General features: G+C 40.4%; 1 protein-coding gene across 3 annotated transcripts in view; it reads right to left on the minus strand.

The window, feature by feature from the left end:
- Positions 1–7,365: 7,365 nt before the first annotated feature.
- Positions 7,366–25,391, minus strand: part of hmga2 (high mobility group AT-hook 2) — a 46,150-nt gene continuing 28,124 nt past the window's right edge. For 2 of the 3 annotated variants that reach the window (XM_035996322.1, XM_035996321.1), the window contains 3 exons: positions 15,906–15,938; positions 11,127–11,133; positions 7,366–7,789 (listed from right to left, as the gene is read on the minus strand). In XM_035996322.1, coding sequence (XP_035852215.1) covers positions 7,749–7,789; positions 11,127–11,133; positions 15,906–15,938 — 81 coding nt within the window. In that variant the 3' untranslated portion in view covers positions 7,366–7,748. Of the gene's footprint in view, positions 7,794–11,126; positions 11,134–15,905; positions 15,939–25,391 lie in introns of all 3 variants that reach the window. The other variant, XM_031288262.2, reaches the window with a different exon arrangement.

Here is a 25,391-nt window from a genome sequence, read left to right on the forward strand (position 1 = left end):
ATCTTAAAAGTGACGCTTCCGTCCTAAATATGCTTTTAAACTAAAGTTTGACTCGGGTACATTCAAAAAAAGACCCTAGGTTGCATTTTGGCGAGAGTTACACTTTAAGGTCTGCGATCAGCACGCCTGAGCAAGTATAGAGAATCACCACGTGATGTTGTTCCAGACAACACAGGATTTAACCCACCTTTTCAACAAAACAAAGGATTTATCTACACTGTAATTTTTTTGAAAGAACAAACATAAAAAACTCACACATATGTCTTCTTTATGGATGCCATACTTTTTATTGTGCTGGATAAAACAGTGAATATCTATGAAGACTTTGTTTAGAAAGCAAGCAAAATGTGTAGTGAAATAAAAGACAGTAATACTATGTGGATAGAGAAAGCAATAAAAGTTAGATACAGTAGAAGACATCTGAAATGATACAGGAGGAGCAAGACAGAGGGGGAGCTGGGAAATCTCTCTACTTCCCTCACAGCTAACTACAAAACATTGCATAAGGTAGGAAAAATCCTTTTCAAAGTTTATATGTCCAGTCTTACCTAATGGTGACTGAGAGGCAGAGAAAGACGGTCTTATAAAATCCATCTCCCACAAAAATAAACTATGTATATATAAAATGTTAAAATGTTCTCCATATGTTCTTGGACACCTGAATTCTAAACAGTTTTTAAGTTTGAAAATGAGGTAAAAGTAGGCCTTTCTGGAGGTAGTAATGTGTATTCGATTGTACTAAAACATGATATCATGAAGAGAAAATATCAACTTCATTAAGACTCCCAGAGCTGAAAGCTTGTCAACAGCCTCTACAATCATTTTTGCCCAACAGCGAGGTAGCATCACTTCCAGAGAACATTAGCAGGTGTTTTAGATTCTACTAAACTCATCTCATCTACATCTCTGAAGGAAATGACAAACTTCAAAAGCTCAAAAGTTGGAGCGAGTTGAGCTCATTGGTGCCACTTAGATTCCATTTACATCTGGTCTTATCATGTGATACATTAACATGCCTTTTTCCTTATCCAGAAATATATAAATCACTTGTTAATACCAGGTATAAATGGGGTCTGTCTGGCTGATGGATGGTGTTAAATGATGAAGCCTGTCTGTTTCAAAGCCATTCGTTCAAAGCTACTGATCAGCCTGCATCAACAGGTGCACACAGTTTATACAGTATGTTTAGCTAGCTCATTTAACAGCAGCTTTTGATTCTCTTTGTTTGGATTGTCTGGATTATTTCCTTCGCCAAGGAGGTTATGTTTTCGGCTTGGTTTGTTTGTGAGCAGGATTAAGGTAAAAATGACTGGCCAGATTTTCATGAAACTTGGTGGAAGGGTGTAGCATGGGCCAAGGAAGTACCCATTACCCACAAACGTCACAACTGTGTCACGCTTGCATGCGGACAGCATCCATGCAACACTGAGGCGAGTGTCTAGGTGAATTTCAAAGCTTCGAGCAGCAAGGCAAGGAGGGGTTGGCGATCAGAGCAGAGTGTGCTTCTCTCTGGCTCTGTACAGAGACACAGCACCTCTGCTCCGCCTAGATTGCAAAATGTACAAATTATATTCAGGCCTTTTCATTGGGCATCAAACTCACATTTACGCGCTTATTGTTGAAAACATGACTTGAAGCATAGATAAACGCTTCAGGTCACCTTTACGCACTTGAGATGCAGCTGAGATGCAAACCTGACAGAGCCGGTTCAGACAGCTGTATAGATTAAAATGAAAGGGTATATGTTGCATGAGACGTGCAAGTGAAGAATGCTTGCAGTCGATATACAGGGTTAGACTTTGGAGTGGATCCGAATCATGGGGCAGATACCAATTATTTTTCACTTTCGTTAATATTGAGAGATTGGGCATGGCATTGGCTGAGGTCTGAGCTCTCCGACTGCCCTTCTCATTAGAAATAGCATTACCTGCACAGTGTGTGGATATGTTAGTCTTTAAAGGCAATATAATATTTTCACTAACTTGTCATTACTAGTGTAATCCCTCCAGATTTCTGACACAAATTACATTTTTCAAACCATATTTAGGCCTTCTGACAACCGATGAGCTATCTTTCACCTCTGTTTGTCCAGTTAAGAGAGATGTCTCAGTGTTTTGTCTAGCTTAGCATAAAGACTGGCAACAGATAACCTTGCTTGGCCAAATGTTAAGTACTAGCACATTTGTTGTGCATGTTGTAGCTAGTTAACAGCTCCCGAACGAGGTAACTTCAGGTTCATCCCAGGGTTTTGTGTATCACGACAGAGGATCAGTTGTTACCGGGTTAAATCGCCGTGGTAAGTTATCCTGCTCTGGAGCAGGTTATGTTGGAGATTTGAGATCAACCGGTGTAAAAGCACCGCCTACTGACCAATCAATACTCGATTGATAACTGCGTCACCGTTCTTAGAAGATCAGGTGGAGGATCAGGAGTTCGGTGCGCAGAGAGAGAGAGGTGCGCTCATAAAAGTTCAAACATTTAGAGACCGACAACCCCGTTAACATTCCCTGATGGGTATTTTTATGAAAGATATAGATTTTCAGCGGAGGGAATTACATATAGGCTATTTGTCGGCTTGTTGAGCCGTGTGTTGCCAATGCCACACATCGGTTTGAATTATGTTTTTATATTTTTTATTTGCTCTCACGATGGCTTCCCACTGCCAGAGTTGCAACTGAAATAAAAGGCTAAAGCAACGGCAGTTCATGGAAAGGACAAGTGTAATTATGGTCAGATCTTGGTCCTGACTGATGGGTAAGATATTGATAAGCGTTGCGATTTACACATTTACAGCGTCGGCTATTTTTTTGCCAGCTTTCCTTCCTGTTTTAGGAAGCAGCGACTGTATTGCGTTTTGCTTGTAAAACCGTGTCTGTGTTCTTCATATTTATGTAGAATTATAATTTGCTCTTCTTATAATATGCGGCTCTGGTAGATGTTTGCGATTGGTCGTGCTGTGCAAACCCCGCCTCTTTTATGTGAACACGCGCGCCGCTGGATTGGGAAACCCTGGGTTGATTGAACTAGTTGATAACCACCGTCGTGTCACAGCTTATGCAGGACTGCGGTTCTTAGGTTAGGTGAAGCCGGCTAACTGAAATCAATCCAGGGCATGTTGATCTTGATTCGTACTACAGGCCTCAGGTAACTACAGTTGTTACGCTGGCTGTTTGTGATGAATAAACACACTGCACAAACAGTACAGAGGTCAAATTTGAATAAAGCAAGGTGAGAATTTGATTTGCAGTTTGTAGGCACCTTCATGGTCCAAAACACTGTGTGTGGTTGTTGGTTAGTGAGAGTTTACCACAACATTTGTTAAATTACTGTTCCATACTGGTTTTGCTGATGAAGGCTGGTTGACAAGATCAATGTAGCTCCTCTGAGGCTCTACCTCAGGCCCAGTTTAAAATACCATGTCAACGTTTCAAAGGTTGCCATGGTGACGGGTGAAAAATGGTATAATCCATCACTAAGTAAAAAGCAATTCCATATACATCTGGTTTAACCATATCACAGGAAACAAGAAAATCACATTTGTGTGAAGTACACAAAACGCCTAATCAAGTATATCGATATCTACTAATTAAAAACAAGAAAACATATTCATGAATACAATATACAAAAGTCAAACATATCGGTTTCAAAACCTGAAAGTCACTTTGAAGGTGAGAATCCAAATGTACTGATTGGAAGCTTGATCTGATACAATACTTTAAGCAAGGAGCTTCTGCAGTCCTGATATAGATCATATCATACATAGATGTAACTCATACTGAAAGTAAAGAGACTGGAGGTAGGTATTTGTCTATTGATTAGTCCATTTTAACAGTCTGTTTGAGGTACTGTACATATATAGGTAGTACATTACTCTGGAAAAACAACTCTAACTATTGAAAGCCAAAAAAATAAACATTTGTAGTTTTATCATGTAGTGTTGTAACACTTGATCCTCATTAAACCATTGTGAAAATCAGAACAAAATAAATTCAAGTTACCAGTTTGCCAAACAGAAGTCCCAGTTTGCAGATAATGCTAAATATGTTTCATTACAATGTTTAGATAAAAATTAACATTAAGGTAAATAAGAAAAACAGTACGTAATATGTTAGCTGCTTTTGTGTTTTAAGTAATAAAAACAGACCACTGAATCAAGGCTTTTTCCAGGAACCTCTAAAGAAGAAAACATCAGGCCAGTCAGTGCCAAGTGATAATGGAGACAAACTCTAAAGACTGCATCTTAACAAGGACTTTAATAACTTCACTTGTCAATGTGTTGATTGGACTTGGATATAGTATGTATGGAAACAACCAAAGCTTTTTTTTAAGCATGGCCTTAAATTATGCACATATGGATATAGAAAGTGCAAATGTTGGACTGCAGGCTTTAAAGTAGGTCTCCAATAAAAAGGAAAAATTCAGTTTTTTAACAGCCTGTGTCTTATTTTCAGAGGTTTGACCATCTTTCCTGAAGGTTATGATGACATTTCAGTCGCATTGCTAAGATCTGGCAACTCTTTAAAACAGAGTTGGAGACAGGTGTTCAAGGAAATATCCTCAGTTTAACTGTTTGATCCAGAAAACACAGACAAATGTTACAGCATCTACAGAGTGGATAACTAAGTCACTTGCACCACAAACTGATCTCATGAAGTGGGGTATGTATGACACGCCAATTTGTATGCCATTATTGCCGTGTTATCAAGACGCATACTTGCTTTTTAGTGTGTTTATCAATGCCGTTTGGGCTCCATTGACTTACATTACCATGCGATTGCGTGTCAATTTACGCCGTAGCGAGTAGTATGAAAGGCCGAAAATCCACATAGGGAGTTTGGTTGGGGGGGTGGATGGGTCAAACAACACAGGACTTTCACCCAGGAGACCGGGGATCGTGTCCTGCGTGTCACGTTTCCTTCGTGTCCCGCGTGTCACGTTTCCTAAACCCAACCATTGCTTTCTTCTTTTCCTAAACCCAACCCCATTCTTCTTTTCCTAAACCCAACCCCGTTCTTCTTTTCCTAAACCCAACCCTGTTGTTCTTTCCTAAACCCAACCGTGCCGTTGTTGTCCCACGTCCCGCTATTGTTTTCGTAAATCCAACCATCCCCGTGTTCTTTTTCTAAACCCAGCCGGAGCTCCAAATGCAACGTTCCGTTCTGGCATAGACATACACGCGTATAGCTCATAATGTGTACAGATAACACGCGCCACTTGGCTTTAGAAAGTGGCGTGTATGTTTACGCGAAGTCATGATATCACGTTGTGCACCAATATCACCGCCAGTGAGGATCTATTACTGCCTTATGTGGGAATAAATCCCAACTGTATCATTACAGTGTCCAGACCAGATACCGCTATGATTCTTGTACAGACTCTGCTTCTGGGCTTAACGTGTGGTTTAACAATACAATGGGCAGGTGTATTAAAATGTTGTTCAGATAATGTGGTTAAAGCTGAAAGCCACAACCTATTTTCATTTTTCATGTCTGTGAACTCCTTGTACCCCTGTAAAAGCACTTGTCTGGCCGTCATAACCAACAGGAAATATGGTAACAAAAAGGCTGCTGTAGTAAAACAGCTGAATTTACCTTTAATATTAATTCACATGGCTTTATTATACGTGACCTTTGCTTCTTTATGGATTATATAGTGTTTACCTGACTGAATCAAACAAAACAGATGCAGACAAATTGCTGTTCCCCCATAACATGACAACAACCAACCGACATGACCTCGCTTTAATGTACAGTATAAAGTTCCAACACAAATATCTGAACGCACACTGCCTTCCCGGGCATTAGTTTGTGTGTACTGAGCAACAGCGTTCATTAGCTGGTTGTGCTGAGTCAGAGGTAGTTTGAAATCATGAGAGGATATTGCATATCAGTGATCAGAAAGCGCTGACCATCAGGTTTCCCTAAACGTAAGGCTTTCTGGAGTTACAGTGCGTGATGAGTCATCCAATGTCACGCTGCCACTAAATCCAGGTATCAGTGTGTCATGAGGTAATGTGTGGTTTGTTCTTGTGGTTTTTTGTTCTTGAGGTTTTTCTTTTGCACAATTGTGGATTTCTTTGCAGTGTGACATCTATGGTGGAGTAAAGGTTTTAAAGCTACGTTGCGCAAAGAACCAACTGAATGAAGCTATGTACACAAGCTTGTTATTGTAAATCTGAGGAAAATGGTATACAGTAGTCTGAGGCAATGTCAAGCTGTTTGGTAGTGGAGTACCGACAGTTTGGGAAGAGGTTGTATCGTTTTTGAGATCAGTCCACCAACAACAGGGAGAGCAGAGCAGAGCTGATGATGTTGTGGATCATCCAAATTAAAGCTATAAATGCATACTGGAGGCAGTGCTGGACTCTATACTCTTCATTTTCCTTGATGTTCTGACAATGAACTAATTAAAATAATTGTTAAAATTGCAATCATGATCGCCTCTTGGACACATCACAGTTTAGGTCTAATTTCCAAAGCAATGCTTATCCTATAAAAGCTGATCTGATGATAGTGCGTAACTTTTTGACATTTATGAACATCCGTTACATTCAAGCCATTGCAAAATGAGTTGCTACAAAGCTAATTAAGACTATCAGCTCCACACAACTCTCTCTGTATTTCTCAGTATGGCTATGTTCAGAAGATTGTGTCGTCCGGTGACTTTCCCGCGCAGAAGGTCGGGGGGCGTGTGCGATCACGGAAGGCTTGTACCACGTGGACGCGCCGACAGTTTTGTTGTCATTACTTAGAATTCCTCATGGTGGCGACAGAAACTAGGCACTATAGCTTTAAGCAACTAATGTTTGATTAAGGGCATGGCTGGGCATCGGCCATGGTTACATCATCTACATTTGCACTGTCAATAAAAACGTTTACTTATTTCATGAAAAGTCAAGAGATTGCACTGCAGGTTCACCCCTTGATAAACCTTTGCATTGGAGGCAGTATCTTTCCTGCATATTGCCAGAGAGAGAAGTTACTGGAAGATGGCCTTTTCAAATGTAATGTAATGTGCTCTCATTCTAATGCTAAAGTTAAATATGAGCCAATGCGAACGACTTCTGTAAGTTTTTTTCTAAATGGCTTGAATTCAACATAATGGATAAACAACTGCCCTGAGGAAAAATCTCTGTCTCTTTGTGTTTGGTGGCCTAACACCAGTTTGGGTAAGGAGTGGGTGGACTGGTTTGTTTTAGAGCTAACACTGATATATTGGAACAGTAGACAGTTGTTCTACATGTCTGTCAATATTGTAGTCCTCAGGCTGATGCACCCAATGCTCTCACTCATGTGGAGACGATGATGGTCTAAAGCAAACCCAAACATGATCTTAGTGATTGTGTCTGTTTCTGTTTGTTTCTAGTTGATTCTCATTGAGGAGTGTAATTGTGTTGTACAGGGCTGATGACATGTCTGATGTGTTTGTTTTGACAGCCAGAATGTCTAGAGCTGAACTGTTTGCTTGTTTGTATCTGTTCAGCCAATAAGAGCTAGCAGCAAACTAAAGTATTATTTTTGCTGCATTCTGTATGGTCTATGGAAAAACGTATCAACAGAATTTAAAGACAAGGACATAATACTGAACATCTGCCTGTTCAGTGACAGAGAAAAGATGGAAATTGTCTAACTGAAATTAAACCAAGTAACATAGCATGTGGAAAAAGTAAAAAATAAGTGGTCAAGGCAGTCTTTTCCCTTTGAAAGACCTGACAGCTGAATGAGGTAGCGATTTCATGGTGTGGTAGCTTAGTCCTCCTCTGGGGACTCTCCAGCCTCTTCTTCTTCCTCTTCCTGTAAATAAAAATAAAAATAAATATACACACAGTATATATTATATATTACGTCTCTAAGTGTCTGACACGCCCAAGAGGGGACAGTCCTGTCACCCTTTCTGTTCACCTTCTATACCTCGGAATTCAGATACAATTTTGACTCCTGCCACCCGCAAAAGTTTTCATATGACTATGCAATTGTCGATATATATTTGCACTTTCCTACATTATACTTCAACTGCTTCACAACAATTTCCCTGGGGATAAATAAAGTTCTATGCTATCTTATTTCATACCAGAGTGGCTCACAGTCTCACTTAAAGATGTGAATGACCACAAGCAGAGCTGTTCAGTCACTTGTTCATAGGGTTAATGGAGCTGCTAAATTCAACATGGTCACAAAGTAAATGGTTAATCTCTGACAGGAAATGCTCATATGCATGATGAGACATAGCCATCCCTGATGCAGAACCATCATGATCCTGATTAACAAGTTAAGTCAAGGCCATCATTTATTTAGTAATGTCAAGGCTTAGTAGGATTAAAACAAAAACTCACTTTTCCCTCTGCACTTTCCTCAGATTTGTATCGCCTTTATTTAGAGTTTTATGGCACATTCATTACATGTCCTAGTAGATGTCACCTGAACAATCATTTACGTTTCCTGTCTAATTTTTTTCCATTTAGTGCCAGTAAAGCTGCTGCTGCTATACTTCTGATGTGCTGCTTTTGTCTGCAGAAAAGGTGGTAAGCCTTAACTATACTTCTGGATTAAGGGTTTTTGTCATATCTATGTTGACTATTGTGACATACACACATGTATGATCACATTTTTGTTTTGTTAAGTTTATTATCAAACGCCTTTTTATTAAAGCATAGGATTTGACATACAATTCACTTGTACATTCTAAGAATCTTTTTTATAACTAAAAAAATTTGACTAAATCAAATAAACAGTAAACTTAAAGTGGTACAACATTAAAGCAAGGCAAAACAAAAAAGACAAGTAACAACAATACAAAAACAGTGGCAAGAACACCACCAGGCTGACCGCGATCCCCCACACTATCGCAACCCGCTGGCCGCCCATCTAACCCCTCCCCATGTATCTCCACCCCATCCACCCTCTGTTTTGTTAAGTTTGATATATGTCAAAGTAATTATAATGTGCAGCAGCATTTTACCTTTCTGGGTACATGTACTATCCCAACTGTTGTCAGTAGAGGGCAGTGTGAGACCTTATGTGCTGCATGGACTCTGGACTTGTGGGGAGCTGCCCGTTACTGCTCATTCTGATGAGAGTAGCTACATTAAACGGCAGCACGTTTTCATTGTCTCACTTATGCTTTTGTTTAGGTATGTATTTTACATACACATGCATATAAATTGCCACGAAACAGTATAGTAACATGTCAAACCACATGTATTAAAGGTGCCCTGCCACAGGTATTTCATTACTTTGTGGTAATGTCTGAAGTTCTACCATGGACTCTGTAACATTTTTTGTGGAAAAAATGCCTTGGTTACCTTGTTTCAAGCCATTCTAGCGTGGTTTAGAAAGCCTGCAGGAAGACTCAGCTCGACTTGTGCCAGTTCTCATTAATATTCAACGAGCTAAGCTGCTTGACGCTGATTGGCTTACAGCTAGCCAATGAGAGCCTGGCTATCAGCATCCTTTACCCAGCGCAACTGGGAGAGCTCATGAATAGTAATGAGCTCAGGCAACACCACGTCAGACTGACCAGCTTTTGTAATTGGCCTGATTTCTCCGCTTATTTCTTTTCAGTGGCTAGAGCTGACAGAGGAGGTAGCAGTTCATTATCACATTCACCACATAACACAAACACATATGGACCTAACATATTTCAAAAAATACAAGTAAAAACGGTTTTGTGTGGCAGGGCACCTTTTAAGGTTTTGAGAGTCTGTGATAATAAGTTAGCACAGTAGTAGGTAGGGCTGCACAATTAATCGCAATTTTATCGAAATCGCAATATGGACTAGTGCAATATCCAAATTGCAGGGGGGCGCAATATTTGTTAAAGGCAAAATATGTGTCAAACTGTGTAAAATAAAGTATTGTGGTGCTGCAGAGACATCCCAGCCTACAAATCATATCCTACAGACTAAAGAAAAAATATTTGTTTGGTACAGATCCTCGCAAAAAATCACACTTCAATCCTTTTTTTTTTTTCATCTTTTTTTTATATTTTTCAATGAAAATCAGTGATACAAAAATGATCATTCCCTCTAATATTGTGAATCATATCGCAATCGCAATATCAGTCAAAATAATCGCAATTAGATATTCTCCTAATATCGTGCAGCCCTAGGCCTAGGTAAAGGTATGCTAGCTACCGTAAATATACAGTGGTTATGCTATTGCTAGCTTTTCTCGATGTTGCTAATGTGTCTAAGTAGCATTGGGATAATAATATTTCTTGCTCCTGCACATGGCATGTTCCAAATTTTACAGTTAGTGAATTACACTGTTTGATAAGAATGTGTTTTGTTATGTTGGTTGAGCTAACTTGCCTCTGCTAGTTGACATAAGTATGACATTAATCTGCCTGCTTCGGATTTAACGCTAAATTGAGTTCAAATCAGTAGCAACTGTCTAGTCTTTCTGAATAACCCGTAAACTTAGTGAGTTACATTTGTGAATGTATATAAGATAAAGTGATGTCATACACTACATGTACCGATTAAAGAAGGTAAAAGATACTGGGTTAGTATAGATACAAATGTTGTACAAGAGGATCTGGGTACACATATGTAACTGCGTGCAGAATATAGCCATGCTTGTATTTCTATTGTTTATTTTGATAGAAATCCTGATTTGGATCGTTTATACACTAAGCAGAAAGTACGGTGACAGACTTGGCACTGAAATTAAGTTGAATAAACATTCTGATGAGAGCAGCTACATTGAACGCAGCACGTTTTCATTGTCTCACTTATTCTTTTGTTTAGGATACTTTAACTGTCAACGCTGACCCGCGCCCCGGGAGGTGTTATACTATGTGCATAGGCTTCATAGCTAGTAGGGTTGTAATGAAAAGCTATTCCATGTATGGGAATTTGTTCATGTAACAAAAATATCTGTATTTGTATCTGTGTTACATTTATATCAGGAAGAATTCTGCTGCTTTGGCTCAGTTCGCACTGTACAGACACCAATTACGTGGAATACCTTTGATACTAAGAAAAAAGTCTAAACATTATGAGGCAAGATCTCAAGTTATAAGGAGTATCAGAAAAAAACACATCCCCCTCCCTCCTCAGATGCAATGGATTTCTTTTCCACATGGCTTAATTTTATTCAGGGAGGCTAACTGACACAATTTACAACCCTCTTCCTTTCCCAGGCTGTGGCCGTGCAGCTCCAACTCCATTCATTAGTGCTCACACACTTCAGTCTTGAAAGGCTACCATGTGTGACAAGGGCAAACAAGAGCAGTAGAGAAAAAAGATGATGGTGGTGGTAGCAAAGGTGGGGGACCGAAAAGAAGCTTTAATCATATTGCCCCCACCCAGAGGCACTGAATGTTGCGGACTCGGGGGAAACAAAGGTGGTTCCAGATTTACCTCCCCATCATAGAATTAATGCAGTAATATATAAAATAATATAAATATGAAAGTGCACATTTCCGGGACATTACAAAATTCAATTCAATTCTTAAGGAAACTCCTGCGCCAAGTTCTGGTTAACTTTTACAGGTGAGCAATAGAAAGCATCCTGACTGGAAACATTACAAATTGGTAATGGTCAAGCACCATCATATCTTACCAACTTGCATCTCGCTGTGCACTCTGTGTCGTAGAACGACAATAAATTGACCTTGAAAATGGTGAAAACCTGTCATCATAGATAGATGTGATATCCCTCAAATATGGGGAAAACTGACAACTACTCCTCAAAGGCATGCCTAGGCGTATGTAAATAGGCGTATGTAGCAAACCTTGCATACTTTCTCAGCTGAGAAGAAAAACGGAAAGGAACTTCTCATCTTCATCTCATCTGATCAATCAAATACACATAGGGCTGTCAAAACTGGCCAAAAATGATGTTTGAATGTTCCTTCTAAAAAACATACTGTATTTTCGAACTATTGGAATATCTATTTTTGCACATGATGTCCATAAGAGGGCAAACGTGCAATAACATGTATAGGTATATTTATTTCAACATAAACATGTATTTTAAAAGATCTACGTACCTACACATTACAAAATATACTAATAAAATAACTAGCTGGCCAACTTAATAAAACTTAACTACCTAATTTTTCATCATACACTCTTTCACATCGTAGGAAAGCACATTTTTATCGCCAGAAGAGTGACAACTTTGTTTGGCTCATTTTCTATAACCAGTGTAGCATGAAAGCATGGTAGGTGGAATTATCAAGCTAACTACCCAGCCGGTCGCAACTGGCTACTTGGTCCCTCCACTTCCTCACCGCAGGGAGACTTTTTTTGCCAAGAAAACGGTTGACAGCCCAGTGTATGGACAGTCTGGCTAGCCATCTCCCAGTGTTTGCTGTCATCCTGGCGGGGAGTGAAACGGTAGGTGCTGATTCGGGCGAACGCTGTTTTGTTGTATGTATCATAGCAATGGTTTGTATATCCGATATCTCTTTCTGAATAACAAATACAGTAGATTACCTCCACCTGCTGGCATGGAGAGTTATTTCCTCTCATGCAGGCACAGAACATACGTGCTAGTTGGCCAAAGGCTGTAGTCTTTGGGGTTGTGTTCAAGTGCAACTTTTTGGCCAAGAAGAGGTGATGTGAGGCGACGCCACAGACAGCCTTTGTCGCCACTAGTTCATTGTCATCTGTCTATTGTGTCAGGGCCATAACTTCACCTGGGTGTGGTCAGAGGTAAAACAGGCTTGGAACGTTCTACCAGAGAGGGCCACAAAAAACTGCTTTGCAGCCGGGTGTTAAATTACTCTCTAAATTGGGGTGTGATTCCATTCATTCAGTCCTTGTAACTGTTGGCCCCATTCACACCTTCTGAGATTATAATTTGGAACTGGGAAACCATCTCTTTAACCACATGATGGTTTGCTAACTGCCACTAAAAAAACCGTCAGACACCGCCCACCAAGAGCCTGGGTCTGTCCGAGGTTTCTGCCTAAAAGGAAGTTTTTCCTCGCCACTGTCGCACTTAATGCTTGCTTTTGGGGGAATTACTGGAATTGTTGGGTTTTTGTAAATTATAGAGTGTGGTCTAGACCTACTCTATCTGTAAAGTGTCTTGAGATAACTCTTATGATTTGATACTATACATGAAATTGATTTGAGTTGAATTGAATTAAGTATATTTCTATTGTTTTGCATTCCAGCATGTATAGTGAACTTTTAAAAAACATCTGAAAATGCTGGTGTGAATTTCTAATGATGTTTAGTGCAGAGAGTTGTATCTCACTCCACTCACAATGTTACACACTAGATCGGTGGATTTTTTCTTAACATACGTCAACCACAGTCACACAAATCTGGCAAGATAATCTTCAGAACCATCAAAAAATCGGTGCTTTGCTGACGATTGTCGGGAGTGCGGATTCGGGCCCAAAATCAGTTTTCCTGTGGTGTGTAACCCGCATTAGTTTGGCTGAGCCTTGAATAAGGAGAGATATTGAAATTGTTGCAATTGTGTGTTTTGTGCAAAAAAAAGAACATAGGAGCATGGAAAATAGGAAATCTGGTTGGTAGCTGAAACTTCACTGGGAATCTGTGCTATGTGCATGTGTAAAGTTGTAGCTTTCTGTTGGGTCATGTATCCACCCCACCCAAGCACTGTACTGAAATGGGTTTGAACAAGCTAGTGGTGGTGGGGCTGAGATAAAGCAGCCTATCAAAGTGGGAGAGCTAAATGACATTTTTATGGCGTGCAGCTCCCAGGGCCTCACAGCGGCTCCCAACTACCTCAGCCCTGTTCCCACACAGCCACAAATCAAAGCCAAGTTATGCATTCACACCAAGAAGTGGCCCGCACCAGTGAACAGAGGGAGGCTGGTGGATTCCTAGAGTGTGAGGGAATGCTGGGGGTGGGGGTCCTGTGTCATGTTGCACTGGCTTATTACCAGTCAGCTTTTATTCTCCCTCTGATGTAGGTGCTCAAGCCAACAACAAAAAACAGCATCTAAAATCTGCCATTTATGAACAGTCACACATGGAGGAACTGCAGTTAGCTTTGGAAAATCCCTCTAAGATTAATAGATTAAAAGGATTAAAAGATACATCATGTCTCATCACACCTCTTTTCTTGCAAATGCCACTCCGGTATTTACATGTGATGTGACTTTTGCCAGACTTTTTTCATCTGGCCCAACCTTTTATAAGTAAAAATGCCAGCACTACTGTAAACTTTAGCTACAAGGTGAGTTACTGTTGCAGCAATGTTCCAAGCCAGCCTCGTCTCACAGAATTCCGTGAAATGATCACAAACTGTTAACCTCCCTATGCGGATTTAGGACTTTCATACTACTCGCTACCGTAGTCGCTCTTAATGCTACGTCATTTTCTCATTGACTTTACATTGGCATTGTTTTCCGTGGTGGCCACACGGAATTTTCATACATTCCGTGCCACCACCACGGAAAACAATGCCAATTGGTTGGGGTGGTGGATGGGTCAAACACAGGACTTTCACCCAGGCGACCGGGGATCGTGTCCTGCGTGTCATGTTTCCTGAACCCAACCGTCCCGTTGTTGTCCAGCGTGTCATGGAAACGTAAGCCCACCCACGACCTTTTCCTTAACTTAATTCTTCCGTGGGCCCATCACGGAAACAAAAAACAAATCAAAAAAGATAGCAACAACCTATGTTTGACTGACAAGGACCTTTAGTGGTTGAGTCAATTATAACTTGTCTGTCAGGATCAAAGTTGTAATTAAAATGCTTGTTGTTAGCGCTAGGGAGGAAGTTGGGGTGGATGGACGGATCAACAAAGCATGCAACTCTGGTTTCCCACTGTGTCAGTTTTTGTTTTCTGGTCTAAACTTAACCAAACGAACCAAACGTTACTCGTAACTTTGCAGATCAGAAAGCACTCATTTTTGCAATGATCTTTTGTAACCGTTCTGGAAGGCACTGACAATGTAATTTTGCCTATATTGGCATCAGACTAGAAAAATATGGTATGTTTGGTTTTGAAGGAAACGTAAATGGGGCAGACCAGCCTGTAGTTCAGTCGTCTGTTAACCCTAGCTCACAGCTGGGGCTAATTCAAGTCCATCTTTATGTAGCTAACTAGAGCTACATAGAAAACAGGACTCACTCTACTTCAAATTCTGGCGTTTTTTTAAATTATTACAAACTCAATTTACCTTGACTTATAAACGTTGAGCAAGCAATGTACAATAATACTAACTTTAGCTAGTCTATATCGACGACATTTCATTTACATAACATAACATAACATAACAGCTTTATTTGTATAGCGCCTTTCATACACAGAGTGCAGCTCAAGATAGTTCTGGTGCCACCGGAGGTTCCGCCAGATATCCCTCATTTCTCCTATCCAGGAATGTTGTGTGGACTAGCCAGACCTTCCTCCGCAGCGCTGTGGAGATAGCTCTGGCAAGGCGAGACTAAAATTTTGCTAACACTATCCACGCAAGCAACGTGTATTATAGCAACAGACACATTGTACATTGGTCAGCTAAATGTAACAAGACTCAACACACTCCGGTGGTAACTTAATTTACATCGACAGTACTTGCAAATAACATTAATCTTGTTGAGAGAACCATCTGGAAGGGCTTTGAAACTGAACTTGCCATTCAAAAGTCCCTTTTCTTTTTCCATTTCTGCTCAAGGAGGTTTGTTTCTGCTAGTCATCAACAACATTACTGCTGTATCGCTTCCTGAGTTCCCAAACTACGGAGCTGCCTGAAGCGCAAATTGGCCCAAATCACAGAACGCACGTGCGTTAATCACGCATCAAAAGAATTTGTGCCGTTAAAAGGAATTTGCATCTACTCATTTTTGCGTTCATTTTGATGCATAATGTAGGGTAATAAGGATTACATCCTGGTTGTTTTAAGTCATTTTTCCTTTGTGTGTGTGTGTGTGTGTGTGTGTGTGTGTTTGTATGCACAATCCTTTTGATCTTACCTGAGCAAGCTTTTTCTGGACGACTTGCTGCGGCTGCAAGAGAGCAGAAGGCATAGGTTAGTGTTCGTCCTCCACTTCTATCATTTACAAGAAGTCTTTAGCGGTCATTTAACAATAAGTCACGCGGCGGCTTGGCAGAAATTTAACTCTGACTGGTTCATGATTCAACTGGAAATGAAAGTGACAAAACAGAATTAACATTAAGACAGAGTGGGATTAATGATCACCTAAAATCTGACAGCAACACAGTTACGATGAATTTCCTTCTGCACAGGCCTATTCCAACCCCAATCACCAAACGCTGCCCGCAGGGACTTGCACAAACATTTTGTGGGGCAGGGGCTCAAGGGAAAAAAGGGCAAATTCATTTTTTTAATTTATGTATTTAAAATAATTTTCAAACGTTAAATATATTAACACAACTTCCTTTCAATGACTTCCTTACCAATTTATCTCAATTCCATCACACTCACGCAATTGTTTAATACTCAACAGTTTTCTACAAAATAATCAGTTGACACAGAGACCATAGTCTCCTTTAGTATACACTAGGTTTATCAAAAGAGCAGGCAACAGCAAAGATAAAACTATGTCACAATGTGCATGTTTTCTAGTTTCAAGTATATATTTAGAATAACTGACTGCACCAAGGAGAGGGACATAGTTTCACTAATAATTTGTTTATTTTGCACATGGCGATAAATTCTTCTGGTGTTATTGGAATATATAACAAAAATCTTCACACTAAACTGAAAAAAGCTGTTGCTGATATTTTGTTAATTTCACAGGAAATAAACACTGCACTAATAATGAAAAAAACACTGTTATTATTAGATGAGGAGAGTCCCATTGCCAGACCTTCCTCCACAGCGCTGTGGAGTGGCTAGTCCACACAGCATTCCGGGTGCATAGTGTGGACAGGATCGGCAAAATAAATACTCCATTAACAGAATTAGTTGTTTGCACTGTAAAATGTTGATTAATTAGGCTATTTAAATATAAATCAACGACCAAACTACTTTCACCGAAAGAGTTTACACAATTTTAAGATATATTTTATTATCCCAAAGGAAATTTGTCTTGGACAAACAAACAATATCTGCTGTTTAAAGAACTCAACACAACATAGTGCATACACACATACATACATACACACATACATAAAGTACACAGACACAGACTGTTCTGTGTCTTCATCACTCTGCATGGACATGCTCATGATGCATGCACTGCCACTAGCCAACAAAATTGCACACTGCCTGTTGTACAACACAATAGTCCTCATAATATACTGTATGCAGTGATCAGTGTTACATAGGTTCTACTTGGGCGCACCGCCCAGGTAAATTGAGACCCGCCCAGGTAGATACAATCCGAATTCAATTTTCTTTCCAAACAACAGTGTATTTTCTACAGCGCACACAGACTAGCTGCCTCCAGCCCCTCCCCCTCGTGAAGTCTCTGACTAGAGCTAACCGCTGCTCAGAGCACAGAGTTCTCCGTGTCTGTATCCATTAACTGTATTGGTGGACCCGAGCCCGAATAAAACCCTTCATTTTATTAAATTGTCTGTAACAAATTTTAAACTACAACTCAGAGGTGTTTGAATGACAGAATACTGCTCAGATGAGATCTAACTAAATGAGTGCCACAGGACATGTATAGTACAGAGCAGTGTGTTTAGGATCCCCAAATCACGGATTAATACACTTCAAAAAACGAACAATGATTTAACCAACACAATGAACAAGAATTAACTTTAGATAGCCCTATTCTTATATGATTTAACAGGAGTTAGGAAGGAACAGTGTTGAGATTAATGATAACATGTAACTTTCTGTATGGATCATAGTACAGTATTACAGGTATTTTACCTGCTGAACCGTTAACATTTGGCCAAAAATGTTTTTATTTAATTGACAAAGTACAACATGGCTACACTTTTTTTTGTCATTTATTTAAAATTGAACGAGCAATTTGTTGTACTTTAGCAAAATACTGAAAGCAGCAGAAATGCAGAACTGAGTAGGCTACATTGTAGTATCTGTTTATTTATCACAAGTTATATCATTATCGCGATATTCAACATGTAAATATCAAATATGTACATGTGTGTGTTTAAGACAAAAGCAGCATTTCAGGGGTGAGGCTGGCTTGCCATTCAGGGCTTTGATGGACAGGGGGACAAATGAGTTCTTAAAGCGGTTGAGTCTGCACCGGGGGACTCTGAAGCGTCTGCCTGAAGGGAGAAGCTGATACTCATTGTGGAGGACATGGTTGGGGTTTCAAATGATCTTCTGGGCCTGCCTGAGGATAGTATTGTCAAAGACAGCCTGGAGTGTAGGATGCTGTCTGACTCCCATGATTTCCATGGCTCTTTGTGCTAGCCAGGTATTCTGGGTTTTCATCTGAACACTGAGGTTTCAAAACCAAGCTGTGATGCCATAACGCAGGATGCTCTCAACTATGGCATGGTAGAAGAGGAGCAACCAAAGACCCTCAGCTTAAAGTGTAGCCGCTGTTGGACCTTTTGTGCAGACTTTTTTGTTGTTGTATTTTCTGCTTGCATTTCCTGTCCTAACAGTGGAGGTGTCCTGACAATGGAGCCTGCACCGGAATAGACTCCACAGTGGAGTTCTGCAGCCAGACAGCCAGACTCTTGAAGTGGAGGGACCAAACCAGAACGGCCAGCTGCTAGCTAGTTGGCCAACTTTAGCTCGATAGTTCCACCCACCCAACATGCCTTCATCATACACTGGTTTCATAAAAATAAGCCAAACTAAATTGTCACTCTCTAATCTGGCGATAGCAATGGCTTTCCTACGATGTGACACGAGTGTGTGAATGAAACCTTAAGATGTTACATTTTACTAATTTAGAGGCTGGCCGGCTGGCTCGTAAGCTAGCCTGCTTGCTAGGGGGCTAATTGTTTAGCAGTGCAGACGGTGCAGAGAGAGGGAGGTTTATTACGGTCTTTATATTAAATTTAACGGTATAGGATATTCGTTTATTAACCTTAGTTTTTCTGGGCCAGAGGGTTGTCAGACGTTCCACCGTCGGCCGCTAAGCCCATGGTTGCTTTAAGACATGGCACTGTTCTTGGGGGCTTGGTGCTCTCACAGTTTGTCTGCTTTCCTCACTACCATTTTCAAGCTGCCGATCAGATGGATTGGCTGTTCGGCCGACGGTCGACGTCGGCCAAAAAAAGGCAGACGAAGGCAGATGCGTGGCGATGGTGCGCACACACCACACAAACTAGGGCGACGGTCGCATCAGTCGCCTTGGTGTGTCCGGTCCTTTAAACTGCACAAACACTGTGGGGCGAAGGATATACACAAGCTCACAACTGCACAGGAAGTAGCTCTGGCCAGAGCTGAACAGCTGAGCACTCCATTAGATCTGAGAATGTAAAAAGAAAATGTAGAGTCCCTGGTGCTCATAAGCCCGGCCAGCTGCTCGCCCTAAGAGGAGAGAGTACCATGTCCCTAACCCCCCACACCCACCAGTGATCAGTTCAAACAGCTGGTGTTTTCTGTGCCAGCTCCGGCTGGAATGTCTGTAGGCTCAAACACAGTAATGGAGTCCATGTCAACACCGGATAGGACCTGCATGAGGAATGCAAGCAGCAGTTAAGGAAGAATTTGGAAACCAGTGCACACAGAAGAGGATGCACACCCTATGAACACTGCCAGGCTTCTAAAAAAACTCTCCCCTCCTTTGTTGTTGGGTAGGTGGGTGCTCGACCACATCACCAGAAAACTCCACCTGTCCCGCTTTCCTACAACAGCATACACAACAGTCAGATGTTCTGCTTCTGTAATGTACTGTTCATAGAGTGTGTTGCATTTACTTCGTTTAAATCACGTTATGTTTTGTATCACCTTACCTAAATTAAAACATATTACATTCTGTATAAAAACGTTTTATGATTTTAGAATGCAAAGAACCTACATTTTTGGCATGCTATTGCTTGAAAATTCTAGGTAGAATGTATTGTCCTCTCTCCATACTAGCATACTTGCATTCTGTGGCAGTAGTGTTAAGCTAAGTAGTTAGCTAATATCAAATGTAAATGTGTTTTCTCAATAATGTTTATGTTGTTTATTTATTTAATGTTTATTTGATAGGGATAAATACAGTATACATAAAGAATTGTACAACAATTATCCAATACAAAGTGTTTAAGTATTTATAGCTGCTGCTAATTTGCAATGCCCATTCCTAGAAGGGCCTTTAGAATATGTTAGAAATGTTAAAATGATTAATTAAGTGCAAGTTGATTGCAAGCTGAAGGTTGATTTACAAATGGTCTATATCCTTCGCGTTCCACTTCCCAGGATTGCTCCAGTGCTGCAGGAAATTCCACCGGATGCATGTATTTTCCATTTCCTTCCGCTTTTTTTGTGTTGGAATTTTAAATTTGGTGGATTTCTGAGGACTATGGTTAACTGCTCCTCAGATCTCTGCAGGTTAAATCCAGACAGCTAGCTAGACTGTCTGTCCAATCTGAGTTTTCTGTTGCATGACTACGCACTAAGCAGTGGCTCTGTGCGGAGCACCGCCCATGATTATTCTGATTGGTTTAAAGAAATGCCATTAAACCAGAGCATGTTTTCCTCCCATCCCAGAATGCTGTGTGGAGTAGACAAACCCTCCTTCGGCGCGCTTTGGAGGAGGGTCTGGCAAAGCGAGACTAATTTACAAATAACATAATTGAAAAATAATATAATAATAATTGAATTGAAAAAACTCATAATCCCAAAAAATCTTAATTTTGATTTAGTAAATCATAAATCTGAGATTTGTCATAATTCGGATGCTTGAACAATGATTTTTCATCAATTTGTATTATTTTCCTGGTAGAAATGGCCAGCCATAGTTTCCATAGCTTCTTTTCAGCAGTTTATAAAAATCATTGTGGATTTTGAAACAAATAAATAAATAGTACAGGTCAAAATTTTGAATTAAGAACCAAGACCACTGAAGAACATGGATATTGGGGAACCTGATTTATATCTATCTTATTTATGTATCTTTACACCAAAGTCATAGATAGAAAGAAGTCTTGGAGTTTATTGGGTTATCCTTGATACTTTTGTAGTGTAATTTGATGTATTTCCTTGATCTTGTAACACCTAATTTTTTCTTTATCGTTGCTATTATGCTCACCTAAGCAACACTAGTTTGTAAAACTGAAAAATCCCTGTTTGAAGCATTATGTGATACAGCAAAGAAAACATGTTAATTAAGACTGCAGCCAAGGGAGTGCAGGCTACACAATGAGTAAGTAAGGGTTTAAATCAATACTTGAAAATCAATTAAAGTAACAGCAGGTACACAACTGAATGTAGTTACAGTGACCATAAAGACAAAGGAGGAAGCGTCCTCGATGTTACAGTCTGACAGTAAAATCTACTACAGTGCATCTGGAACAAAGTATTCCAAAAAAACATCAGTGAAACCCAATACCTTTAAGTACAGAAGCCACTCCTGTTGGTAGAGCCTCTCTCCCAATGCCCCAAACCAGCCCCCTCCCCGTCTACACCAGCACAGAGAAATGGCAGCATTGTCTTTTACAGGCTCTGGCACTCTTTGATGTTGCCTGGGCCTAACACTATGAATCACTTGTTGGCCCAGCTGGGGGCCAGCTTGAGGCATAGCATGAGGGCCGCTTGGGCAGCTTCAACCCTTCCAAGGTAGGTAAGTATGGCTAAAAGTAGGAGCCCTATGGTGGAGACCCCTCAGCTGAAACCCAATCCCTCTGCTGCTCCAAGAATGCGGCGCTCTAGGCTCTCAGCTCTACAACCACCCAGCAGCCTCTTTCCAGAAGTCTTCCTCTGATCAAAGAGAGAAATGCCTCCGTTCTGTTGAGCACCTTGTACAAGCCACCATTCACAAAAGCCCCACCTATTAGAAGAGGTGGGCCACTCACCATGCTCTCTCTCTCCAGCACCGCATTAGCTGTCCTCATCACTTTCCAGTGTCAGAAACTTCACTGGTTCTCCAACTGGTCATATAAATGCCACAGCCTATTCATCACTTCCAGTGTGTTCATAGATTTGCAGAAGCATCTTAAATTGTAGACTGCTCTTGAGACAGCTTGTAGACAGCTTGGTGTAATCCCTTTTCTCTTGTCCAGCATACTTTGCACAGAACATGGCAAAGTCTAAAGCAAGACACAGTAATGACCCAGCAATAGGTTCTAAGAAGGCAGAATGAAAACACAGGGTGGTGCTACAGGAAACACTACAGGGTAATTGAAATCCAAACAGAGGGAGCATGAATGTGTTCAGCGAACCTAATGACAGTTTCCCTATTTGACTGTGAGACTTGTATGCAAAGCTGACAGCATATCCTGAAGGCTCATGGAGTGTCTGAAACAGACAGGGTCCATTCTCCAGGGAGCATGAATGGGCTTTATTAAAAGTTATTTTATATCAATATTAGGTTACACTTTACTTGAAGGTATCTACATAAGAGTGACATGACACTGTCATGAACGTGTCATAAACATTATAAACAAGTCATAAACGTTTATGACATAACGTTTCTTTTAGTAAGTGTCATTCGGTTTTTGTCATGACAAGTTAGGGTTAGGGTTAGAGTTAGGGTTAGGGTTAGGGTTCATGCTCACATTGCACTCGCTATATGTATTTTTTCCCATTTGATTGTATGTTGGGCTCAGAGTGCTGCCGAAACGCAGGTGGCCTACACTCAGTACTATGCCTGAACGCATCCTGTGTAGATACACATGTAGGACCGAAGCATTGCTATGCTAATGTGCTGCATTGTAAATCACTGAGCGGAAAAAAGTTTCAGTTCCAAACATTGGAAATCTGTTTAACCATCCAAGCATTTCAGTGGAAGCACCTTTAAATATCTTAAGTGAGAGCAGTGTGTGGGCTTCAAGTGTCTGTTAGTGGTCCATTCTTGTTGTTTGTGCTATCAGCTGATGCTGAAGCTACTGCAACCACTTTCAACCTTAATTACAGGGGATGACACACAGTGCAACTCTGATGAAATGCAGCTGCACGCAAACAAGATAGACAAAGTTACATGTGTACAACGGCAGCCTCAAATCTTCATTAAAGCTGGTAACGTTGATAAAAACAGCTTTTTGTCACATTGCGCAAACTATCACTATATTCTGACAGTACTGCATTAATCAGATCATCTGTAAAAAAAAAAAACGCACGTTCCTCTGCCTCCTCCTGGTGCTCCTAATGGCATTAGGAAAGCAAAAAATCAGAGCTGAGGAGGCTCTAATACCCCTTTCACACCAATGGCTCAATCAGGTTTATACCCAGGTCGCCAGGTGGGTTTGATCAGGGTAGACTTGGGTCGATTTCACTGTGAATTGCGCACAACCTGGGTCAACAAATTATGTGATTGGTTGGAAATGACGTGTGTGTGATGTGGGGAAGTCGTCACAGGTCGCCGCCTACGTTCGCCGCACACTTTGAAAAAACAACAACATCAATTTTGTCTTACTGTGCTTTTAGCTGAGTTTTCACCATAGACTGTATAAAACTAGGATGTTCACAGGCAGCTTCAACAACAGCAGAACGGAGCGGTTCAATTCATTTCCCAACAGTCCGCTGGCAGTGGGTGCCCCAATGTTCACTAGTCTGCCTTTCACAGAGTGGTAGCAGAGTTTTACCCAGCGTAAACATATGAAAATAAGTTTTGGTTTAATTATCTCGGCACCGCCTCTCTTACTCCCTCTCCCTGGCACGAGACACCCGTCTCCAGCCCTTCAGTTCAGTGCGGCTGCTGGGGAGCGTGAATCTCTCTCTTTGTTTATCTGTCTTTTTTAAAAGTGAGTTGTGAAGCCAACAGCAAAGCCCAACTTTACTTTTAATGAAGTCTAACAACGACAAATGTTCTCCCTCGTCTTAAAATAGTCAAAAATCTATACCAGAGTAACCTACTTCCTTGTCCAGCTGCTGCAATAAATATGCAGAGGAGGAGAAATCACTCTGTACAAAATCATCAGAGAAGTGTTTGATGGTTATTTATTAGCATTTATTAATTTCCATGTATAGGCATGTCAGACTTGGTGAAAATTGTGATCTGATGGGTCTCTCTAGGCCTTCGCCCTCGATAGCGCCGCTTTACAGTTCAAGTTAAAGCCTCCTACTTTCTCTTTCACGTAGAAGGCAATAAAAGCCCCAAAAAATTATCTAAAAAAAGACAGCAATACATAACACTAACATCTAAAGTGTTTTATTTTATACTTTAGTAGTACAATAAATGAATGCATAATAATCGTGAAACCGTGATTATTCTTCAGACTATAATCGTACCAACAAAATCTATAATCGTTGCATCCCTAGTCACAAACTTTCTCACTTTACAGCTCTGCCTTTTGACCGCAGTTTATGAGCAGTCATTGACACTGCCTTAGAGACTCCTCGGCTCTGATTGGTTGTTTTCCTTCAGGCGCGGTGGAAACTTGCAAATGCCATTAGGAGCACCAGGAGAAGGCAGAGGAACGTGATGTTTTCACAGAGAATCTGCCTCCTGGGCTACTGTCATGACAAAATGTTTTTTTATGGAAGTTACCTACTGAACCTTTAAGTACTATAGACTACATTACTAAAACCACAAACAACATCTTCAAACTTACTACAGCTTTAGATTCTATTTTCTAAAAGTTATAGTCATATTACTACGTTTTGACATATAATTCATGTATAGCATTAATACATTAACTATTAATAACTATATCTGATATGTATTTGCGTACGTGCACCTGATTGTACTACATGTGTGTGTATAAAGTGTAATGTGTTCCGGCTCTGCTGTCTTTGTAGTCTAAGTGTTAATTATCCCATAAGATAGGTGCTGCTGCTGTTTGCTCTGGTTAACCGTTACCGGGCCTGCTAACCTTTGGACCTCCTTTGAAGCCAAATGGATAATTTGACCAATGTCCCCTCCACAAACACAAGCCTGCATGGATGAAACGTCTGTCATGAGATATGCTTCGGATGAAATGCTGTGTAGAGTATGAGGCTGTTAAAACCTGGAATGTTCGCCATTTAAATTGTTAAAATGTTGCCAAATAACACTTAGGTAGGTAAACATTTGACTAATCTGACACTTGGGAATTCACAGACTGCTTAAGTGAACTGTCTGTCTGGGAAACTTGTATTTATGAGTCAATTTATTATGGAAGCTAGTGTGCCACTAACATAATGATTTCTTTGAAGTGGTTAATTATGGTCTATTACTTAACTGGCACATTTATTAAAACTAAACCATGAAGGGATTCATCAAATTTACATTTAAATGATGCAATTTAGAATTAATTATTGGTTGGCTTGTTTTTATCGGCATCTGAAAAACAGCTGCAAGGGGAAAAAAACAGCACTGTGAAATACGAAAGTATTGGATTCAGTGTGGATAGGCTCGTAGAGATTGATGGGTTCAAATTTTTAAATTGACGTGCAATTTATAAACCCAAATTATCCATGTTTGGTCGAA

This window comes from Sander lucioperca, chromosome 20 (assembly GCF_008315115.2).
Source record: "Sander lucioperca isolate FBNREF2018 chromosome 20, SLUC_FBN_1.2, whole genome shotgun sequence".
Taxonomy (NCBI): Eukaryota; Metazoa; Chordata; class Actinopteri; order Perciformes; family Percidae; genus Sander; species Sander lucioperca.